Source organism: Thunnus thynnus, chromosome 15, assembly GCF_963924715.1.
Source record: "Thunnus thynnus chromosome 15, fThuThy2.1, whole genome shotgun sequence".
Lineage (NCBI taxonomy): Eukaryota > Metazoa > Chordata > Actinopteri > Scombriformes > Scombridae > Thunnus > Thunnus thynnus.
In genome coordinates, this window is record NC_089531.1 from 4,197,104 (window position 1) to 4,222,503 (window position 25,400).

The window sequence follows — 25,400 nt, forward strand, 5'->3', positions numbered from 1 at the left end:
ATTACACCAGTCAATCACATGCTACACATCATACATCTCATAAATCTCATTCCAAAGTCTCTCTCTGTTAATCAGGTCAGAATGTAGTGCAGCTTTTCTGGATAATCTCATCTGACAAATCTACATCTGAATCTCCCTCAATTACTTTGAACAGAATCCTCTCTGCCTCTGTTCTGTGTCCCACAACAAAGTGGAAATGTGAAAGACATGAAGATCATCCTGGTGTCCACTATAGAGGACATTCATAAATGGGCTATTATTTCAACACACAAATAAATAAACTTCTCTCAGACCTCACTACATAATTCCTGACATGTTAATAAACAAGAAAATATATGAATATCATCATATAAAATTAATAACTAAACAATATTTCACTTCTTCTCTCTTTTCATGAGATGTGCTTGTTGATATAGAAACAATTTTGTGCTGAAAGGAAGATGAAGTTGTCACCATCCCACCCCTACCCATGTGGTATCACTGGAAAGCCCAGGATGTCCTCTTTAGAGTACAGCAGTAATTAATAGAATAACTCATATGTGTAAGAGGAGAGATGCAAAAACAAAATGTCCACTACAGAGGACACAAATACCCTTATTTTCTCTTTTTTTAGCCCATAATCTGATCAGGAATTAAAGCAGGATATCTGGCTCCTCTCCCTTCCCTTTAAATGTACAAAAAGTGTTGCCAGGTTTGCGATCTACTAAAGTACTTTTACTGAACTAATATTAAATATTTAATTGGTTATTTACAATCAGTTATATCCTCTTCCTGTAGATAAAAGAGATTCTGGAAAGAAGAAATTATTTTTATTGGTCTCTTTATGGCTGAGTATGTAGCAACTAAATTTATAAAATTCTCCTCATGATTTCCATAGAGAGCCACTTTGCATCAGCAGCACCATGCTCCAGTGCTCTGGGAGAGTTTATAGTCCTGAGAGTTGAACACTGGATGACTGACAGCTGTCCTTCATGACAACAGAAGCCACAGAAATCCTCCTCATCAAAAACATGACTTTGATATCCGTCCTCATCTGGACTCTCCTCTGCTGCTGCTTCACAGGTAAAGTCCAGAGAATCAAACTCCTCTCCTCTATGAACATCCGTCCCTCTGAAATGAAGCCCACAAAACCATGACGCTGCTTTATGTTTTTGTCTCTGTATCCTCAGAGTCCAGAGGCCAGATCACAGTGACTCAGCCTGCAGCAGTGAGATCTGCTCTGGGAGGCTCCACAACCATCAACTGTAGGACCAGTCAGGATGTTCATAATGGGGACCATTTAGCCTGGTACCAACAGAGAGATGGAGAAACTCCTAAACTTCTCATTTACTATGCTACCACTCGAGCATCAGGGATTCCAGATCGTTTTACAGGCAGTGGATCAAAGTCTGACTTCACTCTGACCATCAGTGGAGTTCAGGCTGAAGATGCAGCAGTTTACTATTGTCAGAGTTATCATGTTATAAACAGTCAGGCTGTGTTCACACAGTGAAAAAGCGTCGTACAAAAACCTCCCTCAGTCAGACTGAACAGCAACTGAACTGACTGCTGCAGCTGGAAGCTACTGCAGAGACTGATACAGTTCACTGAACACACACGTTACACAATCTCACACACACATTTCATGAAATGGATAAAACAACTTGCACATTGTAGTTTTTAAGATGAAAATATGTGAAATTATCTTAAGGAAAACAGTTTCTGGACAATGATCGTCTTGGTGGAAATCAACAAAGTTCTCCATCACAGCTTCTCATCATCCATTCTTATCCTGTTGTGGTTTGATCCAATGTTTTTTAATCATAATGAACCCATTTCCTTACCTGACTGGTAAGAAATGTCTTGGTCATGACCTTTGACCTCAGCCTCATACTGGATCACATTTATCACAAATATGTCCTGTTAAAAGAAAATATGAAGACACAAATCAGCATCAGAAACTTTCATAATCACAGCTCCCACCACCAAAAAATATAAATCACACTAAATATTATCTTACAGTAAGAAACTAATTACAGTAAGTGGATCAGAGATTTGGACACATTTTTAATTTAAATGTACATTGTTGAAATTAATTTCAAATTCACTTAATAATAGATAAGTATTGTTTAAAATGTAGAGGTAATTTTGCTTTTATCTTTTTTTCATTTCAGGCTGTTCACATTTCAGTTTGACAATAATGTGTAATGACCAGTTCATTGAAGGTGGTCTGAGTTAAACTAAATGACCAAAGTGTTGAAATTAAAACAGAAGACCATTCATATAAGTCAAGGCAAAGGTTATTTAAACACACAAAAACACATTTAAGTATTACATGGAAAATTATATAAAATATTTGCAGAGAAACCAACATCCAGTCTGGTTCCTCCACCAAAAGTTCACAACAGTGATGCAAACTCATTGAGATGCTGTACAAAAACCTCTCACTGTAGAGAGACACGGCTCTCTGACATCAACTGAGTGTCATTATATTTTCTATATTGTACTGTTAACTGAATTTGATTTTTATTCTTATAGAAATATATTGAAATAAATATGCAACATTGTAAAAACTTTCTTTCAGAGAGAAGAAGCTGAAACAATAAAAAACATTCTGTACAATAACCTCATAACTTGATTGATCCATATCCATTTTAAATTTAATTGGTGTGATGTATTTTGTGGTAATGCATTAAGACGGAAGAAATTACATTCTGAAAAAGCCCAAACCACATAAAAATGAATATAAACACATCCAAATCAATATTCTGAAAGTTGATTGATCCATTGATCAAACAGCATCATCAGAGTAATCCATGTCCCCTGTAGTAGTACACAGCAGGACAGATGTGAAAGACACCATGTAGAACAGACTCAATACTTCTGTTAAAATGTTCTCCTCTCATCCTTTACTTTGACAGGCTTTAAAAAAATACCATCATTTATGTGTAAAATGGTGACAAAAAATAATAAAATCCCTGTGAATATACCCAGAGACAAACTCAGTGTCTGTAGATTCATTGAACACAGTAACATGTGACAGCAGTCATTCTTTAAATAATATGTTGCCTTGGACACATATGATTTGATGAATATGTCGTTGTTGTTTTAACATAACATAATATCAGCATTACTGCAAGCAACACTTGAGAAATGTGATGATTCTGTCAGTCAGTCAGAGCATTTCCATAGAGAGCCACTTTGCATCAGCAGCACCATGCTCCAGTGCTCTGGGAGAGTTTATAGTCCTGACAGTTGAACACTGGATGACTGTCCTTCATGACAACAGAAGCCACAGAAATCCTCCTCATCAAAAACATGACTTTGATCTCCTTCCTCATCTGGACTCTCCTCTGCTGCTGCTTCACAGGTAAAGTCCAGAGAATCAAACTCTTCTCCTCTATGAACATCCGTCCCTCTGAAATGAAGCCCACAAAACCATGATGCTGCTTTGTGTTTTTGTCTCTGTATCCTCAGAGTCCAGAGGCCAGTATACAGTGACTCAGCCTGCAGCAGTGAGATCTGCTCTGGGAGGCTCCACAACCATCAACTGTAGGACCAGTCAGAATGTTCATAATGGGGACCATTTAGCCTGGTACCAACAGAGAGATGGAGAAACTCCCAAACTTCTCATTTACTATGCTACCATTCGAGCATCAGGGATTCCAGATCGTTTTACAGGCAGTGGATCAAAGTCTGACTTCACTCTGACCATCAGTGGAGTTCAGGCTGAAGATGCAGCAGTTTACTACTGTCAGAGTTTCCACTATCCCAACAGTCAACGTGTGTTCACACAGTGAAAAAGCGTCGTACAAAAACCTCCCTCAGTCAGACTGAACAGCAACTGAACTGTATGCTGCAGCTGGAAGCTACTGCAGAGACTGATACAATTCACTGAACACACACGTTACACAATCTCACACACATTTCTTTAAATGTATTAAACAACTCGCACATTGTAGCTTTTAAGATAAATGAAAACATGGTAAAACCTTTTAAGGAAAAAAGTTTCTGGACAATGATTGTCTTGGTGGAAACCAACAAAGTTCTTCATCACAGCTTCTCATCATCCATTCTTACCCTGTTATGGTTTGATCCAATGTTTTTTAATGATAATGAACCCATTTCCTGACCTGACTGGTAAGAAATGTCTTGCTCATGACCTTTGACCTCAGCCTCATACTGGATCACATCTGTCTCAATTATATCCTGTTAAAAGAAAATATGAAGACAAGGATCAGCATCAGAAATTTTCATAATCAGAGCTCCCACCACCGAAAAATATAAATCACACTAAATATTATTTCACACTAAGAAACTAATTACAGTAAGATTCAAATTCACATTCCAGTTTTATATTAATGTACAAAGAGCAGTTTATTGAAGCCGGTCTGAGTTACTCCATGATTAAAGTGGTGAAATTAAAACAGAAGAGAATTTAAGTGACATAATAAATAAATAATCACAGAGGATATTTAAATCTACTACAAGTATTTAAACACTTTAAACATATTAAATCATTAAATGTTAAGATTATCTGTAATATTTGTGCAGGATTAGGAACATCTAGTAGCACGTGACTAACATTTCTGACAAGTTTAGATTGTGTTGGTGAGCAATGATGCCTTCAGGAAAACAAACAAAGCAGTTGTGTAGTGTTTAACACACTGCTTTGCTTCAAATAGCCTTAACATTGGTGTGAAAAGAAAATTTTAATTAGTAGTTTTCATCTGTGAGAGAACTTTGGGATCAACTTCTGCTTTAATAAAACAGAGACACTGTTAAGTTTTACTGATTGAGCTATCAGCAGTGAAAAGGATGAGACATTGAGACAACTTTTGAAGAACATCATAAGCTGACATCTTAAAATCATTGGAATCTTTCACTGAGGCACAGTACTGTCTATTTAGATTTAATGGATCAACTGTGATCTGTGGCTCCACAACCATCAGATAGGGCCAATCTGAATGTTTATAATTCAAACTGTTCAGCTTGGTACCATCAGAGAGATGGAGAAACTCCTAAACTGCTGATTAGATAATCAACCAGAATCAGAGATTCCAGGTCATTTTATAGGCAGTGTGTCATGGATTGCGGAGCACATGGACCCAAATGTAGAAACTCAGCAAGCACAAACTGTAGAATATATTTATTGACTAACACAGGAACAGCAAACAGTGAGTGCAAGCAGGCAACTAAAACAAACAAATGATCTAACAAGACTGAACTGAAAACCAGACCTTAAATACAATAAACTAATGAGACAACAAAGAAGAGGTGTCACAACACAAGGGCAGGCTGGGAGCTGATAGGCTGGGAAGACACTGGGAGCAGAGCAGGGCTGATGAGACTGATATAGGGCAGGTGTGAAGGTGACAGAAGATTGGGAAAGAACACTGAGACAAGGGCAGGACTAACGAGGATGAATACAGGGAAGGTGTAAGGAGGAATACATGAACACATGAGGAAAAACACAATGAGCAGAGTCCAAATAATAAAAGCAACCCAAATGATCAGCCTGTGCTCATTCCCAACTCGTCACATATTGAAGCTTGGTCAGGACCCCGTGGCGTCACTTTTTAACACACTGGGTACCCCTTTAGCATCATTTTTCAATGTGCAGGGTAGTCCAATAGACTTCTGTTGAACTCCCATAACGTCTGAAATAGACACCATGAGACCAATGACGTCTATATAAGGTGACAAATTTCAGCCTGGTCGCCAGAATAAAACGTTGGCATTGTACGTTTCTGCAAAACACAGATATGTTGAATATCTACATTTGATCACCTGAAATACATAGCATATCAACATTTCTGAAGTGACATACTTCACGTGACATCTATATAAGCTGACTTTCTGCCGTGATTGCCGTGATACTGCACATTGAAAAATAACGCTAAAGGGGAACCCAATGCGTTAAATAGTGACGCCACGGGGTCCTGACCAAGCTTCAGTATGTGACAAGGTTGGAAGTGAAAACGTGTCGAAATGACATAAAGACAGAATTCTTAAAGTCCCTCAAAAAGTCCAACTCAAAACAAGCCTCTCCCACACAGTCCAATCTTCATAAAACAGAAAAGTCAGAGGGCATCTGGTGGACAATGGCAACTAAGGAATACAGAGCCAGACTCTCAAGAGTCTCTAGAGTCAGTGACAGAACCATGACACAGTGGATCAAACTTTGACTTCACTCTGACCGTCAGTGGAGTTCAGGCTCCTTTCATCCTTTACTTTGACATGCTTTAAAATATACCATAATTCATGGGTAAAATGGTGACACAAAATGATAAAATCCCAAATGACGCACTCAGTGTCTGTAGGCTCATTGAACACATTAAAATGTGACAGCAGTTTATTATTGTAATAACATGTTTGTACACAGATGATTTGATCAACATTTCTTTATTGTTCATACATACTAAAAATGTCAGCATTACAGCAGCAATAAAAAGTATCACTTGAGAATGTGCTGATTATGTTAATTAGTCCGAGTTTTTCCATCTCCTGGATCTCAGTCTGTTGTTCCAGGACAGTCTGTCTCCATCAGATGTAAAACCAGTTCAAGTGTTAGCGATGAGGTGTCTTCAGAAACCTGGAAAACCTCCCAAACTCCTGATTTATTGGGCTTCAAACCGTCAGTCTGGCATTTCAGATTGTTTTAATGGAATTGCATCTGGGACTGACTTCACTTTGACTATCAGTCACATTCAGACTGAAGATTCAGGAGTTTATTAGTGTCAGCAGGATTACAGCTTCCCGTTCACACAGTGATACAGCGTTGTACAAAAACCTCCCTCAGCTGGAGAGGAACTGATGTGACTCAACAGCTGCACTGAGATAGACACATTTTAGAAGTCTGACTGACGATGAAATCCATCTAACAGGATACAGTCAGGAAATACTATTTATAACTTATAAAATTATAATAATAATTTCATTTAAATAGAATATTAAGTAATATATGTAATATCTTATCAAACTACATCGAATGTAGTTAAGCTTATGGTTACAACACATTAACACTAGTTAGTTAATTATTTGAAAAGAATATTAATTTCCTTGTTTTTTAAGGTTATTTTCATGTAAATCACATTTATTTTTGGAATTGATATGATTTATATTTAAATGATACAGTTTTGTTTTCTACAAAACTTAACTCATCATATGTTTTTAATGAGTTTGTGTTCATAGAAAAACACAGGTTATGTTATATTTTGAGATCGTACTGCTGACACTGATACTATGATGATATAATATGCTGATGATATCCTACTTTATAATTCTAATGCAATAAATTCTTTTCAGATTTTATACATTTACTCAGATTCATTAAACTTTCTGGACACTTCTAAAACTGTTTCAACATGAGAGTTTTTAATCAGTGGCACACATCATTGATAGGACACACATAACTCATTTCCTTAAAAAATATTGACAACTGTGTTTGTTACCAAAAACCTAATTAGCAATAAGTGTAATAAAGGGATTGTTTGCAGTCACAAAAGCTTCAAGAAATCTGGAACGACAGGTGAGTTTACTTCTATCATTTAATTATTATATCTTTTTGATTTTGTTCTCAAAATATCAGGTATGTTCAACACTACATTATATCAACTCAGACTTTCTTTCTTAAGGTATTTCAATGCAAGTGTAAAATATTGAGCTCAGCTGAGTTAAATTTGTTATGGAATAAGGGAACCCTTAGGACAGCAACATCTGTTAATTATACAATAACATAAATGAAAACAACTGATTTGATGAACAGGTTTTTATTGTCTTGAAATAATATAAAATACACAAGCAATGAAACTTTATCAATGAAAAATGTAATCAGAGAGTGAGTGACAGAAAAAGAGAGAGAGTTGCAGAGATCAGAGTGAGAGCAGTAGCAGAGTAAAATCAGTATCAGAGTCCCAGTGAGTCAGGTCAGGACTGGGAACACTGGTCTCTCCTCAGTGTCTCTGAGACTGGAGTCTGGGAGCCCTGGGTGGCCTCACAGGTCACAGAGCCCACCTTCCTCCACTGGTCTGCAGGGAGCCTCAGGGTGCTGCTCCAGCTGTAGCGGCCGTCCTTCTGCAGCACCGCGGGGCTCCTGCTCTCCTCCCAGCTGCAGCTGCTGCTGATGCTGCTGCCATCCACCTTCCAGGCCAGACTCCAGTCTGAGGGGAAGCCCTTGTTGGCCAGACACATGAGCGTGGCCTTTCCGTGCTCCAGCTCCTCGCTGGAGGGGGGCAGCACCGTCAGGGTGGGACGGACATCACCTAGAAGACACCAATCACATTAGAGGACAGGAACTACACAACTGTCAGTTAAACACCAGACACTTGGACACCGTTACTGTGTGAGAGTGGAGTCATATGAGGACTCTTTCTGTGCTGATATGCGTGAGAGGTTTCTTAAAGGGAAGTGAAACAATGTGTCAGTGAGTGACTGGTGGAGCAGAAAAAACATCTGACAGAAACTCCTTTAAGTAGTTTATATGACTGTTTACTGTATTTCATTTTACACTATACACTATATATAAATAAGGACATAAAGTTTGAATATAAAATTCAGACATCTATGATTTAGTTTGAATTCATACCAACATATTTACTTTCAACACTATCAAAAGAGCAACAGTCAATCGAATTTATCAGCCAAAACCAACAGATGACCATAATATATGGAAAATGTTAAGACACATTCAAAAAACAAAATACCCTCAAAAAAACTGTCAAAATGAGTTCAAACTGAGGTTAAAAGACAACTAGAGGCAATTTAAACAATCAGAGTTTCTACAGCATTTTACATTTTTTATCTTTGAAAAAACTTTTACTCAACCTCAAATCAATTTAAAGCAGAATTAAAGGATCATATTAGAATCATTTTTAAAGTACAATTGTTGTTTTTTAATCTGTCCTGCAGTTCAAGCTGTTCACATTTAACAAATTAACTTGAACATGTAAAGAAAATTTCAGTAAAGCTGCTTTAAGTTCAACTTCAAGGTTAAACAGGAGGAACAAACAATAAAATTGAGACTTTAAAGTGCTTTAGATCAGCCCAGTGGAAACTTATATCTACTACAAATGTTCAGATGTAGAAATTATAAACTTAACTGATGACACAATATTTAATATTTGAGCAGAAACTTACTTCCAACATCCAGTCTGGTTCCTCCACCAAAAGTCCACCACAGTGATACAAACTCATTGAGTCGTCGTACAAAAACCTCTCACTGTAGAGAGACACGGCTCTCTGACTTTGTCAGACTGAACTAAAACTACAAACTCTGAAGATGCAACTTTACCATTAAGGTTGTAAATAATGATTTATCCTCTGAATTAATGTTTTATTTTCTTTACAATAAGTTTTGAGTTTTAAATTTAAAGTTGAACTTTGTCTCTTAGTGAAAATTATTGTTGTAAAATGTTTTACATGAAATTGAACAGGCAAAAAATGTTGAACAAAAAGGAAATAAAAAGAGAAATGACTCCTACAATGATAAATACTTGAAACATTTGACTTACTTCCAACATCCAGTCTGGTTCCTCCACCGAACGTGTACCACAGTGATACAAACTCATTGAGTCGTCGTACAAAAACCTCTCACTGTAGAGAGACACGGCTCTCTGACTTTGAGACAAACAAACTCACCAAAATTATTGTCTTGTTTGTAAAATTTCTAAACTAATTTGAAAACTGACAACAACACAGAGCAACCAATTTATGAATATGTGATTTTATTTCATATAAATGAATTTAAATTAAGTTAATGTTAAATTTGTGTTGTAATACATTTAATTATAACAAAATACATTCTGAAAAAATCAGCTGTCAATACACATGAAGTCCAAACCACATAAAAATAATCACTGACACAACCTAATCAATACTCTGATAAATTGATTGCTCCATTGATTAAACAGCATCATCAGAGTAATCCAAGTCCCTGTTGGAGTCAGTCAGAGCATTTCCATAGAGAGCCACTTTGCATCAGCAGCACCATGCCCAGTGCTCTGGGAGAGTTTATAGTCCTGAGAGTTGAACACTGGATGACTGACAGCTGTCCTTCATGACAACAGAAGCCACAGAAATCCTCCTCATCAAAAACATGACTTTGATCTCCGTCCTCATCTGGACTCTCCTCTGCTGCTGCTTCACAGGTAAAGTCCAGAGAATCAAACTCCTCTCCACTATGAACATCCGTCTCTCCGAAATGAAGCCCACAAAACCATGACGCTGCTTTATGTTTTTGTCTCTGTATCCTCAGAGTCCAGAGGCCAGATCACAGTGACTCAGCCTGCAGCAGTGAGATCTGCTCTGGGAGGCTCCACAACCATCAACTGTAGGACCAGTCAGGATGTTTATTATAGCACATACCACCGTTTAGCCTGGTACCAACAGAGAGATGGAGGAACTCCTAAACTTCTCATTTACTATGCTACCACCCGAGCATCAGGGATTCCAGATCGTTTTACAGGCAGTGGATCAAAGTCTGACTTCACTCTGACCATCAGTGGAGTTCAGGCTGAAGATGCAGCAGTTTACTACTGTCAAAGTTTCCACTATCCCAACAGTCAACGTGTGTTCACACAGTGAAAAAGCATCGTACAAAAACCTCCCTTAGTAAGACCGAACAGAAACTGAACTGACTGCTGCAGCTGGAAGCTACTACAGAGACTGATACAGTTCACTGAACACACGCGTTACACAACCTCACACACACACATTTCATTAAATGGATTAAACAAGTCACATTGTAGCTTTTAAGATAAATGAAAATATGTCAAAACCTTTTCAGGAAAACAGTTTCTGGACAATGATTGTCTTGGTGGAAACCAACAAAATTCTTCATCACAGCTTCTCATCATCCATTCTTACACTGTTTTGGTTTGATCCAATGTTTTTTAATGATAATGAACCCATTTCCTGACCTGACTGGTAAGAAATGTCTTGCTCATGACCTTTGACCTCAGCCTCATACTGGATCACATCTATCTCAAATATGTCCTGTTGAAAGAAAATATGAAGACACAAATCAGCATCAGAAACTTTCATAATCACATCTCCCACCACCAAAACATATAAATCACACTAAATATTATCTTACAGTAAGAAACTAATTACAGTAAGTGGATCAGAGATTTGGACATATTTTTAATTTAAATGTACATTGTTGAAATTAATTTCAATTTAATTTAATAATAGTTAAGTATTAACTGTAAAACTTAAAATTAAATTTGGTAATCATTTTTAAATTATATTTATTGTTCTTTTATCTTTTCTTCATTTCAAGCTCTTCACATTTCAGTTTGACAATAATGTGTAAAGACCAGTTCATTGAAGGTGGTCTGAGTTAAACTAATTGACTAAAGTGTTGAAATTAAAACAGAAGATCATTCATATAAGTCAAGGCAAAGGTTATTTAAACACACAAAAACACATTTAAGTATTACATGTAAAATTATATGTAATATTTGCAGAGAAACCAACATCCAGTCTGGTTCCTCCACCAAAAGTTCACAACAGTGATACAAACTCATTGAGATGCTGTATAAAAACCTCTCACTGTAGAGAGACACGGCTCTCTGACATCAACTGAGTGTCATTATATTTTCTACATTGTACTGTTAAGTGAATTTGATTTTAATTTCTGTAGAAATATATTGAAATAAATATGCAACATTGTAAAATAACTTTCTTTCAGAGAGAAGAAGCTGAAACAATAAAAAACATTCTGTACAATAACTTTACTTACATAACTTGATTGATCCATATCCATTTTAAATTTAATTGGTGTGATGTATTTTGTGGTAATACATTTAGATGGAAGAAATTACATTCTGAAAAAGCCCAAACCACCTAAAAATGAATGTAAATACATCCATATCAATATTCTGAAAGTTGATTGATCCATTGATCAAACAGCATCATCAGAGTAATCCATGTCCCCTGTCGTAGTACACAGCAGGACAGATGTGAAAATCACCATGTAGAACAGACTCAATACTTCTGTTAAAATGTTCTCCTTTCATCCTTTACTTTGACAGGCTTTAAAAAAATACCATCATTTATGTGTAAAATGGTTACAAAAAATGATAAAATCCCTGTGAATATACCCAGAGAAAAACTCAGTGTCTGTAGATTCATTGAACACAGTAACATGTGACAGCAGTTATTCTTTAAATGATATGTTGCCTTTGACACACATGATTTGATGAATATGTGTTTATTGTTTTACCATAAAGAGAATATCAGCATTACTGCAAGCAATAGAAAATCCCACTTGATAAATGTGATGCTTCTTTTAGTCAGTCAGAGCATTTCCATAGAGAGCCATTTTGCATCAGCAGCACCATGCTCCAGTGCTCTGGGAGAGTTTATAGTCCTGAGAGTTGAACACTGGATGAATGACAGCTGTCCTTCATCACAACAGAAGCCACAGAAATCCTCCTCATCAAAAACATGACTTTGATATCCGTCCTCTCTGGGAGAGTTTATAGTCCTGACAGTTGAACACTGGATGACTGACAGCTGTCCTTCATCACATTTCATTAAATAGATTAAACAATTTGCATATTGTAGCTTTTAAGATAAATGAAAATATGTTAAAATGTGGCGCGTTACTGTGGGTGGGCCTGGCCAATTGACACTCAGACACACCCAATCAGAAGGCTTCCTTTTTTGCTGGATCATACAGTCATCAGCAGTCAATCGATACTGTTCCCTATGTGACTAAGCAACCATTTAAAATAAAAGTCTTGTTTCTTGCTTCATGTTAACCATATGATGATATTGATAGGTCAGATCTTTTGAGTGACAGTGAATTTTGCAAATGCCAGAAATTCAAGCAGTCCCTCCTCCTTCACTCAGTGTACAGCTTGTGCATTAAACAGAGGAAGAGAAGCCTACTTTCTGCTAGCCAGCTGCTTTAGCAGCTGCACTACCAAATTGTCCAGGTTTTCACCACAATTAAAATAATATTTATAAAGTTATACTTGTTTTCAAACCTCTGAATTCAACACTGATTCGTCAGTATGTGTGTCAATTAATCAATGTGTCATTGCCAAGGCTGTTGCTAGCCTAAGACACCTGTCGCTCTTTCTGACAGAACTTATCAGTATGCTAACGGTTAGCTGTCATGCCGAAGAGATAGTCAGTTACTTTTACTCCTTCCTTCGTTAAGTACCTGGCAACAAAAATGCTGTGTTCTGCACACTCTGCAAGAGTGCAGTTTTGGTTGTGTGGAAATGTGGATATAAAAGATCATATTAAGAGGGCCAAACATAAGCGGTGCCTACAAACGAGAAGTAGCACCATGGCAACCTACACCAGCGGGGCAAACGCTGGTGACAGCCATCTGAATACTCTCGGTAGGTGTGCTAAGTGCTGAAGGAATTGTCCCCCATCATGATGAAAATGCCTATGGTGCATGCATAAGTGTATACATGTGTGCGTGCACGATCATGTAGTACACTTAAGGATCCCGGTATGGGGGTTTGAAAATATGGTCATCCTATGAAAGACTCTTTTCAACTGTCTGTCGGATAAAAAGTGACATCAGGGCATCAGTGATGATAGATGATATACAGACTGAAGTTTTTGTTCCTGCTCTCCTTTGAAAGAGAACGGACTGAATTGTTGGACTATAATGAAATATTTTCAGTATTCAATGCCAAGTCCCTCCGTCTCCCGCTGTTGTCATCAAAAGTAAGCTAATTTACAATTTCAGACTGTAGTAGCATTTAGCCTATTTGTTTATTGGGTAGTTTTTGTTGGGTGTACAACTGGATTTTATGCTGATGTTGCTGCGTTTGCTATCTGTGTGTGTGTGTGTGTGTGTGTGTGCGTGCATGTGTGTGGTTTATGTGGCTGCCGTGCCAGGCTATGTTCAGGTGTCATTTTTAATGTTACTGAGCATGTTGCTGCCAGTTTACCTCTATTCATACGCTTGATTAATGATGCTGTTGCTTCCGTCAGCTGTGTCTCTGTGTGTGTGTGAATATGTGTCTGCCGTGTCAGACAATGATATGCTGTTAGTGTTCGTCTTGGTGTCTGTAACATTACCTCTGATGATGAATAAGGCTTGTTTGGTTAAACTGTGGTGCATTCAGACAAGCATGGTTGTAATGGCCTATTTCAGAACCTATTAAGTATGATTGATCATGGATGGACTAAGCCCACCTGATTTTCTCTGTGCCCACTCACACTGTGATTTCTGCCTCCATCGCTTTTCAATTCTGAATCAACCTCTTGGCTGTTTATATTGAGAAATACATTTTTACATGCAGTAGTTCAAGCATTTGCTCACAGACACTTTGTTTATGAACACAGTGCTGTCACATAACAAAGTGCTATGTGACAGTCAAAATCAGCTTGTTTGCAGATGATGTCCTTTTATATATTAGAATACTATCATCTCCTCTCTTTTCTTCATTTTATTAGTAACTTAAGCTGTTGGGCCCTTTAAAAATGTAGAGCAAAGTATGTTCCTAACATTAGTGTCCATATTTCACTGAACTTATATTAAGAAGTTAAACTGAATTATGTTTCCTCACTCATTGTATAGATGAAGGAAAGTCTGTATAAATGTAATCATATGTTCTTATTTCTACCTGTCAGACTATCTTCACTCGAAAACAACAACATCTCCGGAATCAATTTTCTTTTAGCCATGGCATCCATCATCCCACCTTGAGACTGCTTCAACTCCACAAATTGTGTTTTAATAACTTTTTAATGGGACAAAAATGCATTAAACTCTATCTTCAGAAATGCTTAATGTGTCTTTGTTATTTGATAATCCTTGTTTTCCAATATTTCATTTCACACCACTCATTTTAAATACTGTAAAAGTAGTATAAAATATAACAAAATCAAACATATCTCAATACTCTTAAGTTATCAGGTTTAATAGGCCTCAGAAATCCTAAGCAACAAAATCAATACCAATCTTATTGAGAAACAGAGTTCAGTTCAAGTTCTCAGTGCACAGCTTTTTGTATCCATTCACAACCCCAATCATTCATTTAAATAGTCAAAGCTCTGAAAAAAAAACCCATGAGTCAGTAAGAGCATCTCCATAGAGAGCCACTTTGCATCAGCAGCACCATGCTCCAGTGCTCTGGGAGAGTTTATAGTCCTGAGAGTTGAACACTGGATGACTGACAGCTGTCCTTCATCACAACAGAAGCCACAGAAATCCTCCTCATCAAAAACATGACTTTGATCTCCGTCCTCATCTGGACTCTCCTCTGCTGCTGCTTCACAGGTAAAGTCCAGAGAATCAAACTCCTCTCCTCTATGAACATCCGTCCCTCTGAAATGAAGCCCACAAAACCATGACGCTGCTTTATGTTTTTGTCTCTGTATCCTCAGAGTCCAGAGGCCAGTATACAGTGACTCAGCCTGCAGCAGTGAGATCTGCTCTGGGAGGCTCCACAACCATCAACTGTAGGACCAGTCAGGATGTTTATGTTCATAGCTCATCCCACTGTTTAGCCTGGTACCAACAGAGAGATGGAGAAACTCCTAAACTTCTCATTTACTGGGCTACCACTCGAGCATCAGGGATTCCAGATCGTTTTACAGGCAGTGGATCAAAGTCTGACTTCACTCTGACCATCAGTGGCGTTCAGGCTGAAGATGCAGCAGTTTACTACTGTCAGAGTTTCCACTATCCCAACAGTCAGCATGTGTTCACACAGTGAAAAAGCGTCGTACAAAAACCTCCCTCAGTCAGACTGAACAGAAACTGAACTGACTGCTGCAGCTGGAAGCTACTGCAGAGACTGATACAGTTCACTGAACACACACGTTACACAATCTCACACACACATTTCATTAAATGGATTTAACTTTGTGCTCACAAAGTTCTCCATCACAGCTTTTCACCATCAATTCTTACCCTGTTATTGTTTCATCCAATGTTTTTATATGTTAATAAACCCATTTCCTGACTAATGAGGACAGAGATTGGTTGGGGACTTTTGGTAAGAAATGTATTGGTCATGGCCTTTGAACTCGGCTACATACTGATCACATCTATTTCAAATATATATATTGTTAAAATAAAAAGACACAAATCAGCATCAGAAACTCTCTTAATCACAGCTCCTACTAACAAAATATATAAATCACACAAAATGTTGCGTCACAGTAAGTAACTAATTACAGTAAGATGATCAGAGATTAGAACACATGAACTTAATTTCAATTAAGAGGAAAATTTGAATGACAAATTGGTTAACATTGTAAAAGAAGAATTATTCTTCTTCAAGATTCAAAATTTAGTTTATTGTCTCTTTCTTGTGTATTTGCAAACACAAAAAAACAAAATGTTCCTTCCAGCCATAGCAGAGCAACAAGAGAAAGGATAAAGATATACTGTCTATCTAAACACTCTCTTTAAAAAATGATGAAAACATAGAAATCCCAAGAGAAACAAAACAAAACAAAAAAAAGAACGAGCAGTTTGCAGCACAGTGCTTTAAAGTGCATTTAGAAAGAAAAGTACCTCTGCGCTTGCCACTCTTCCACTTCCTGTCGCACTGCTTCCAATGTTTCCTCTCCGGCGCAGCTCCAGGCGAGGACGTGGTCCTATTTTGGGTCCACTGGACGTAGCAGACCAAGCACGCTCAGCTGATTTAGCTCCCAGCCAGTATTTCTCATAGCAAAAGTCTTTGTTATGAATGTCCAACAGAAACTGACAATCATAGACATATTTCCCTTGCACTCCACACGATGACACGGATGTATACATAGACATGGACAAAGATAGTTAGTCGGAACTAGGAGAGGCCTCCACAAACGTTGGTCACACCAGCATCACATCGTTCATGGAGAGAGAGAGAGAGAGAGAGAGAGAGAATACCACCAACAAGGACCCATTCATTTCTCTTCTTATCTTCACAGAATAACACTTTTGTTAGGTTCCTCAGTGCAGTTTCTCCTATGGACGGTTAGTAACAGTGACAGGTAGCGGTTAGCAGTTGACAGCTAGCTAGTTGCTTTGATTTCAAAAATATATCCAAAGATGATATTTCCTCTTCTGTTCTTGCTGATTACTGCTGTTAACTCTTCTTTACAGTCTTTGATTAAAGTGGTGAAATTAAAACAGAAGAGAATTTCAGAGATATAAATCCACACTGAAGATATTTGTAACTATTACAAACATTTAAACACATTTAAGAACGTTAAACTATTAAATGGCAAAATTGCGTGTAATATTTGTGCAGAAAAATGTGTCCAACATCCAGTCTGGTTCCTCCAACAAAAGTCCACCACAGTGATACAAACTCATTGAGTCGTCGTACAAAAACCTCTCACTGTAGAGAGACACTGCTCTCTGACTTTGAAAAGAACAAACTCACCAAAATTAGCCTCTGTTTGTAAAATTAAAAACAACATTAACTGAGTGCCACAAATTTCCAGAATGTATACTTTTATTTCATGTAATGTATTTTTTACATGAAACTAATGTTAATTTCTGTAGAAATAGATTTAAATAAACATGAGATATTCTGAAAAAAAATGTGTCCAGAGAGAAAAAGCTGAAACTATAAAAAAAAAAAAACAATTCTAGTTAATTATGTACAATATTCAAATAAATGGATTGATCCATTGATTAAACAGCATCATCAGAGTAATACAAGTCTCTGTTGGAGTCAGTCAGAGCATTTCCATAGAGAGCCACTTTGCATCAGCAGCACCATGCTCCAGTGCTCTGGGAGAGTTTATAGTCCTGACAGTCGAACACTGGATGACTGACAGCTGTCCTTCATGACAACAGAAGCCACAGAAATCCTCCTCATCAAAAACATGACTTTGATCTCCGTCCTCATCTGGACTCTCCTCTGCTGCTGCTTCACAGGTAAAGTCCAGATAATCAAACTCCTCTCCTCTATGAACATCCGTCCCTCTGAAATGAAGCCCACAAAACCATGACGCTGCTTTATATTTTTGTCTCTGTATCCTCAGAGTCCAGAGGCCAGATCACAGTAACTCAGCCTGCAGCAGTGAGATCTGCTCTGGGAGGCTCCACAACCATCAACTGTAGGACCAGTCAGGATGTTTATGTTCATAGCTCATCCCACTGTTTAGCCTGGTACCAACAGAGAGATGGAGAAACTCCTAAACTGTTCATTTACTATGCTACCACTCGAGCATCAGGGATTCCAGATCGTTTTACAGGCAGTGGATCAAAGTCTGACTTCACTCTGACCATCAGTGGAGTTCAGGCTGAAGATGCAGCAGTTTACTACTGTCAGAGTTTCCACCATCCCAACAGTCAGTATGTGTTCACACAGTGAAAAAGCGTTGTACAAAAACCTCCCTCAATCAGACTGAACAGAAACTGAACTGACTGCTGCAGCTGGAAGCTACTGCAGAGACTGATACAGTTCACTGAACACACATGTTACACAATCACACACACATTTCATGAAATGGATAAAACAACTTGCACATTGTAGTTTTTAAGATAAATCAAAATATGTCAAATTATTTTATGGAAAACAGTTTCTGAACAATGATTGTCTCGGTGGAAATCAACAAACTTCTACATCACAGCTTCTCATCATCCATTCTTATCCTGTTATGGTTTGATCCAATGTTTTTTAATGATAATGAACCCATTTCCTGACCTGACTGGTAAGAAATGTCTTGGTCATGACCTTTGACCTCAGCCTCATATTGGATCACATCCATCTCAGTTATATCCTGTTAAAAGAAAATATGAGGACACATATCAGCATCAGAAACTTTCATAATCACAGCTCCCACCACCAAAAAATATAAATCACAAAATGTTATTTTACACTAAGAAACTAATTACAATAAGATTCACATTTCAGTTTTATAGTAATGTGCAAAGAGCAGTTTATTGAAGCTGGTCTGAGTAAGTCAATGATTAAAATGGTGAAATTAAAACAGAAGAGAGTATAAGTGATATAAATAATCACACAGGATGTTTAAATCTACTACAAACATTTAAACACTTTAAACATATCAAAGCATTAAATGGTAAGATTATCTGTAATATTTTTTCAGGATTAGGAACATCTAGTAGCAGGTGAATAACACTTCTGACTTTAGATAGTGGTGGTGAGCAATAATGCCTTTAGGAAAAACAAAAACAAAAACAAAGAAAGCAGTTATGTAGTGTTTAACACACTACTTTGCTTCAAAGAGACTTAACATCGGTGTGAAAAGAAAATTTTCATTAGTAGTTCTGGATTCATTAGATGACATTAATTTAATTTGTGCAGCATTATTGACATTGAGAGGATAATATTTGAAGAGCAGATCTCATCTGTGAGAGAACTTTGGGAACAACTCATACTTTAATAAAACAGAGACACTGTTAAGTTTTACTGCTTGAGGTATCAACAGTGAAAAGGATGAGACATTGAGACAACTTTTGAAGAAAATCATAAGCTAACATCTTAAAATCATTGGAATCTTTCACTGAGACACAGTACTGTCTTTTTAGATTTAATGGATCAACTGTGATCTTTGGCTCCACAACCATCAGATAGGGCCAGTCTGAATGTTTATAGTTCAAACTGTTCAGCTTGGTACAATCAGAGAGATGGAGAAACTACTAAACTGCTAATTAGGTAATCAACCAGAATCAGAGATTCCAGGTAATTTTACAGGCAGTGTGTCATGGATTGTGGAGCAGATGGACCCACATGCAATGAATCAGCAGGTACAAGGAACTGAAGAATATATTTATTGACTAACACAGGAACAACAAACTGTGAATGCAAGCAGGCAACTAAACCAAACAAATGATCCAAAAAGACTGAACTGAAAACCAGACCTTAAATACAATAAACTAATGAGACAACAAAGAAGAGGTGTCACAACACAAGGGCAGGCTGGGAGCTGATAGGCTGGGAAGACACTGGGGCAGGACAAGGGCAGGACTAACGAGGATGAATACAGGGAAAAACACATGAGGAAAAACACAATGAGCAGAGTCCAAATAATAAAAGCAAGCCAAATGACCAGCCTGTGCTCATTCCCAACTCGTCACATATCGTAGCTTGGTCAGGACCCGGTGGCGTCACTTTTCAACACGCTGGGTACCCCTTTAGCATCATTTTTCAACGTGCAGGGTAGTCCAAAAGATTTCTGTTGAACTCCCATAATGTCTGAAATAGACGCCATGAGACCGATGAAGTCTATATATGGTGACAAATTTCAACCTGGTTGCCAGAATAAAACATTGGCATTGTACGTTTCTGCAAACCACAGATATGTTGAATATCTGCGTTTGATCACGTGAAATATGTAGCATATCAACATTTCTGAAGTGACGTACTTCACATCACATCTATATAAGCTGACTTTCTGCCGTGACTGCCGTGATACTGCACATTGAAAAATGATGCTAAAGGGGTACCCAATGCATTAAATAGTGATGCCACGGGGTCCTGACCAAGCTTCGTTATGTTACAAGTTGGAAGTGAGAACATGTCGAAATGACATAAAGCCAGAATTCTTAAAGTCCCTCAAAAAGTCCAACTCAAAACAAGCCTCTCCCACACAGTCCAATCTTCACAAAACAGAAAAGTCAGAGGGCATCTGTTGGACAATGGCAACTAAGGCATACAGAGCCAGACTCTCAAGAGTCTCTAGAGTCAGTGACAGAACCATGACACAGTGGATCAAACTTTGACTTCACTCTGACAATCAATGGAGTTCAGGCTCCTTTCATCCTTTACTTTGACATGATTTAAAATATACCATAATTTGTGAGTAAAATGGTGACACAAAATGATAAAATCCCAAATGAAGCACTCAGTGTCTGTAGACTCATTGAACACATTAACATGTGACAGCAGTTTATTATTGTAATAATATGTTTGTACACAGATGATTTGATCATCACTTGAGAAAGTGCTGATTATGTTAATTAGTCAGAGTTTTTCCATCTCCTGGATCTCAGTCTGTTGTTCCAGGACAGTCTGTCTCCATCAGATGTAAAACCAGTTCAAGTGTTAGCAATGAGGTGTCTTCAGAAACCTGGAGAAGCTCCCAAACTCCTGATTTATTGGGCTTCAAACCGTCAGTCTGGCATTTCAGATTGTTTTAGTGGAATTGGATCTGGGACTGACTTCACTTTGACTATCAGTCACGTTCAGACTGAAGATTCAGGAGTTTATTATTGTCAGCAGGATTACAGCTTCCTGTTCACACAGTGATACAGCGTTGTACAAAAACCTCCCTCAGCTGGAGAGGCACTGATGTGACTCAACAGCTGCACTGAGATAGACACAGTTTAGAAGTCTGACTGCTGATGAAATCCATCTAACAGAATACAGTCAGGAAATACTATTTATAACTTATAAAAGTATAATAATAATTTCATTTAAATAGAATATTAAGTAATATATGTAATGTCTCATCAAACTACATCAAATGTAGTTAAGCTTATGGTTACAACACATTAACACTAGTTAGTTAGATAATTATTTAAAAAGAATATTAATTTCCTTGTTTTTTAAGGTTATTTTCATGTAAATCACATTTATTTTAGAATTGATATGATTTATGTTTAAATGATACAGTTTTGTTTTCTACAAAGCTTAACTCATCATATGTTTTTGATGAGTTTGTGTTCATAGAAAAACACAGGTTATGTTATATTTTGAGATCGTACTGCTGATACTGATACTATGATGATATAATATGTTGATGATATCCTACTTTATAATTCTAATGCAATAAATTATTTTCAGATTTTATACATTTACTCAGATTCATTCAACTTTCTGGACACTTCTAAAACTGTTTCAACATGAGAGTTTTTAATCAGTGGCACACATCATTGATAGGACACACATGACTCATTTCCTTAAAAAATATTGACAATTGTGTTTGTTGCCAAAAACATAATTAGCGATAAGTGTAATAAAGGGATTGTTTGCAGTCACAAAAGCTTCAAGGAATCTGGAACAACAGATGAGTTTACTTCTATCATTTAATTATTATATCTTTTTGATTTTTGTTCGCAAAATATCAGGTCTGTTCAACGCTACATTATATCAACTCAAACTTTCTATCTTAAGGTATTTCAATGCGATTGTAAAATATTAAACTCAGCTGATTTAAATTTGTTATTGATTAAGAGAACCATTAGGACAGCAACATCTGTTACTTATACAATAACATAAATGAAAACAACTGATTTGATGAACAGGTCTTTATTGTCTTGAAATAATACAAAATACACAAGCAATGAAACTCTATCAATGAAAAATGTAATCAGAGAGTAAGTGAGAGATAGGCAGAAAAAGAGAGATAGTTGCAGAGATCGGAGTGAGAGCAGTAGCAGAGTAAAACCAGAAGCAGAATCCCAGTGAGTCAGGTCAGGACTGGGAACACTGGTCTCTCCTCAGTGTCTCTGAGACTGGAGTCTGGGAGCCCTGGGTGGCCTCACAGGTCACAGAGCCCACCTTCCTCCACTGGTCTGCAGGGAGCCTCAGGGTGCTGCTCCAGCTGTAGCGGCCATCCTTCTGCAGCACCGCGGGGCTCCTGCTCTCCTCCCAGCTGCAGCTGCTGCTGATGATGCTGCCGTCCACCTTCCAGGCCAGACTCCAGTCTGAGGGGAAGCCCTTGTTGGCCAGACACATGAGCGTGGCCTTCCCGTGCTCCAGCTCCTCGCTGGAGGGGGGCAGCACCGTCAGGGTGGGACGGACATCACCTAGAAGACACCAATCACATTAGAGGACAGGAACACCAGACACTTGGACACCATTACTGTGTGAAAGTGGAGTCATATGAGGACTTTGTGCTGATATGCATGAGAGGTTTCTTAAAGAGAAGTGAAACAATGTGTCAGTGAGTGACTGTTGGAGCAGAAAAAACATCTGACAAAAACTCCTTTAAGTAGTTTATATGACTGTTTACTGTATTTCATTTTACACTATACACTATATATAAATAAGGACATAAAGTTTGAATATAAAATTCAGACATTTTTGATTTAGTTTGAATCTATAACAACATATTTACTTTCAAAACAATCAAAAGAACAAAATACCCTCAAAAAAAATGTCAAAATGATTTCAGACTGAGGTTAAAAGACAACTAGAGGCAATTTAAATGATCAGGGTTTCTACAGCATTTTACATTTTTTATCTTTGAAAAAACTTTTACTCAACTTCAAATTAATTTTAAAACAGCATTAAAGGATCATATTAGAATCATTTTTAAAGTACTATTGTAGTTTTTAATCTGTCCTGCAGTTCAAGCTGTTCACATTTAACAAATTAACTTGAACATGTAAAGAAAAGTTCAGTAAAGCTGCTTTAAGTTCAACTTCAAGGTTAAACAGGAGGAACAAACAATAAAATTGAGACTTTAAAGTGCTTTAGATCAGCCCAGTGGAAACTTATATCTACTACAAATGTTCAGATGTAGAAATTATAAACTTAATTGATGATACAATATTTAATATTTGAGCAGAAACTTATTTCCAACATCCAGTCTTGTTCCTCCACCAAAAGTCCACCACAGTGATACAAACTCATTGAGTCATCGTACAAAAACCTCTCACTGTAGAGAGACACGGCTCTCTGACTTTGTCAGACTGAATCACAATTAAAAGCTCTCAAAATGCAACTTTAAATAAATAGCTGTAATAATTATTTATCCTCTAAATTAATATTTTCTTTTATTTACAATAAATTTTTGAGTTTTAAATTTAAAATTGAACTTTGTCTCTTAGTGCAAATTATTTTTGTAAAATGTTTTACATGAAATGGAACAGGCAAAAAATGTTGAAGAAAAAAGAAATAAAAAGAAAAATAACTCCTAAAATGATAAAATATTTTAAACATTTGACTTACTTCCAACATCCAGTCTGGTTCCTCCACCAAACGTGTTCCACAGTGATACAAACTCATTGAGTCGTCGTACAAAAACCTCTCACTGTAGAGAGACACGGCTCTCTGACTTTGAGACAAACAAACTCACCAAAATTAGTCTCTTCTTTGTAAAATTTCTAAACTAATTTTAAAACTGACAACAACACAGAGCCACCAATTTATGAATGTGTGATTTTATTTCATATAAATTAATTTAAATTAAATGAATATTAAATTTATGTCGTAATACATTTAAATATAACAAAATAAATTCTGAGAAAATCAGCTGTCAATACACATGAAGCCAAAACACATAAAAATAATCACTGACACAACCTAATCAATACTCTGATAAATTGATTGATCTATTTATTAAACAGCATCATCAGAGTAATCCAAGTCCCTGTTGGAGTCAGTCAGAGCATTTCCATAGAGAGCCACTTTGCATCAGCAGCACCATGCTCCAGTGCTCTGGGAGAGTTTATAGTCCTGAGAGTTGAACACTGGATGACTGACAGCTGTCCTTCATGACAACAGAAGCCACAGAAATCCTCCTCATCAAAAACATGACTTTGATCTCCGTCCTTATCTGGACTCTCCTCTGCTGCTGCTTCACAGGTAAAGTCCAGAGAACCAAACTCCTCTCCTCTATGAACATCCGTCCCTCTGAAATGAAGCCCACAAAACCATGACGCTGCTTTATGTTTTTGTCTCTGTATCCTCAGAGTCCAGAGGCCAGATCACAGTGACTCAGCCTGCAGCAGTGAGATCTGCTCTGGGAGGCTCCACAACCATCAACTGTAGGACCAGTCAGGATGTTCATGTTTATAACTCATACCACCTCTTAGCCTGGTACCAACAGAGAGATGGAGAAACTCCAAAACTTCTCATTTACCGTGCTACCACTCGAGCATCAGGGATTCCAGATCGTTTTACAGGCAGTGGATCAAAGTCTGACTTCACTCTGACCATCAGTGGAGTTCAGGCTGAAGATGCAGCAGTTTACTACTGTCAGAGTGAACACTATATCAACAGTCAGCATGTGTTCACACAGTGAAAAAGCGTCGTACAAAAACTTCCCTCAGTCAGACTGAACAGAAACTGAACTGACTGCTGCAGCTGGAAGCTACTGCAGAGACTGATACAGTTCACTCAACACACACGTTACACAATCTCACACACACATATTTCATTAAATTTATTAAACAACTTGCACATTGTAGCTGTTAAGATAAATGAAAATATGTCAAAACCTTTCATGGAAGACAATTTCTGGACAATGATGGCCTTGGTGGAAACCAACAAAGTTCTCCATCACAGCTTCTCATCATCCATTCTTACCCTGTTATGGTTTGATCCAATGTTTTTTAATTATAATGAACCCATTTACTGACTTGACTGGTAAGAAATGTCTTGGTCATGACCTTTGACCTCAGCCTCATACTGTATCACATCCATCTCAGTTATATCCTGTTAAAAGAAAATATGAAGCCACAAATCAGCATCAGAAACTTTCATAATCACAGCTCCCACCACCAAAAAATATAAATCACAAAA

At 37.4% G+C, this 25,400-nt stretch overlaps 2 long non-coding RNA genes and 2 gene segments (V, D, J or C); 2 read left to right on the forward strand and 2 right to left on the reverse strand.

The window, feature by feature from the left end:
- Positions 1-891: 891 nt before the first annotated feature.
- Positions 892-1,283, forward strand: LOC137198271 (uncharacterized). Its single transcript, XR_010931613.1, has 2 exons — positions 892-1,062; positions 1,170-1,283. It is a non-coding gene; the product is annotated as an uncharacterized lncRNA (long non-coding RNA).
- A 1,966-nt stretch (positions 1,284-3,249) lies between these two features.
- LOC137198269 (uncharacterized) lies at positions 3,250-10,499 on the forward strand. The gene is made up of 2 exons (XR_010931611.1): positions 3,250-3,349; positions 10,235-10,499. It is a non-coding gene; the product is annotated as an uncharacterized lncRNA (long non-coding RNA).
- On the reverse strand, positions 7,736-10,167 carry LOC137198490 (Ig kappa-b4 chain C region-like). The segment is given in 3 exon segments: positions 7,736-8,243; positions 9,492-9,567; positions 10,105-10,167. Coding segments are annotated over 3 exon segments (474 nt in total).
- An 11,663-nt stretch (positions 10,500-22,162) lies between the features above and the next one.
- Positions 22,163-23,994, reverse strand: LOC137198265 (Ig kappa-b4 chain C region-like). The segment is given in 2 exon segments: positions 22,163-22,678; positions 23,826-23,994. A coding segment is annotated over 1 exon segment (264 nt).
- Between the last annotated feature and the right edge of the window lie 1,406 nt (positions 23,995-25,400).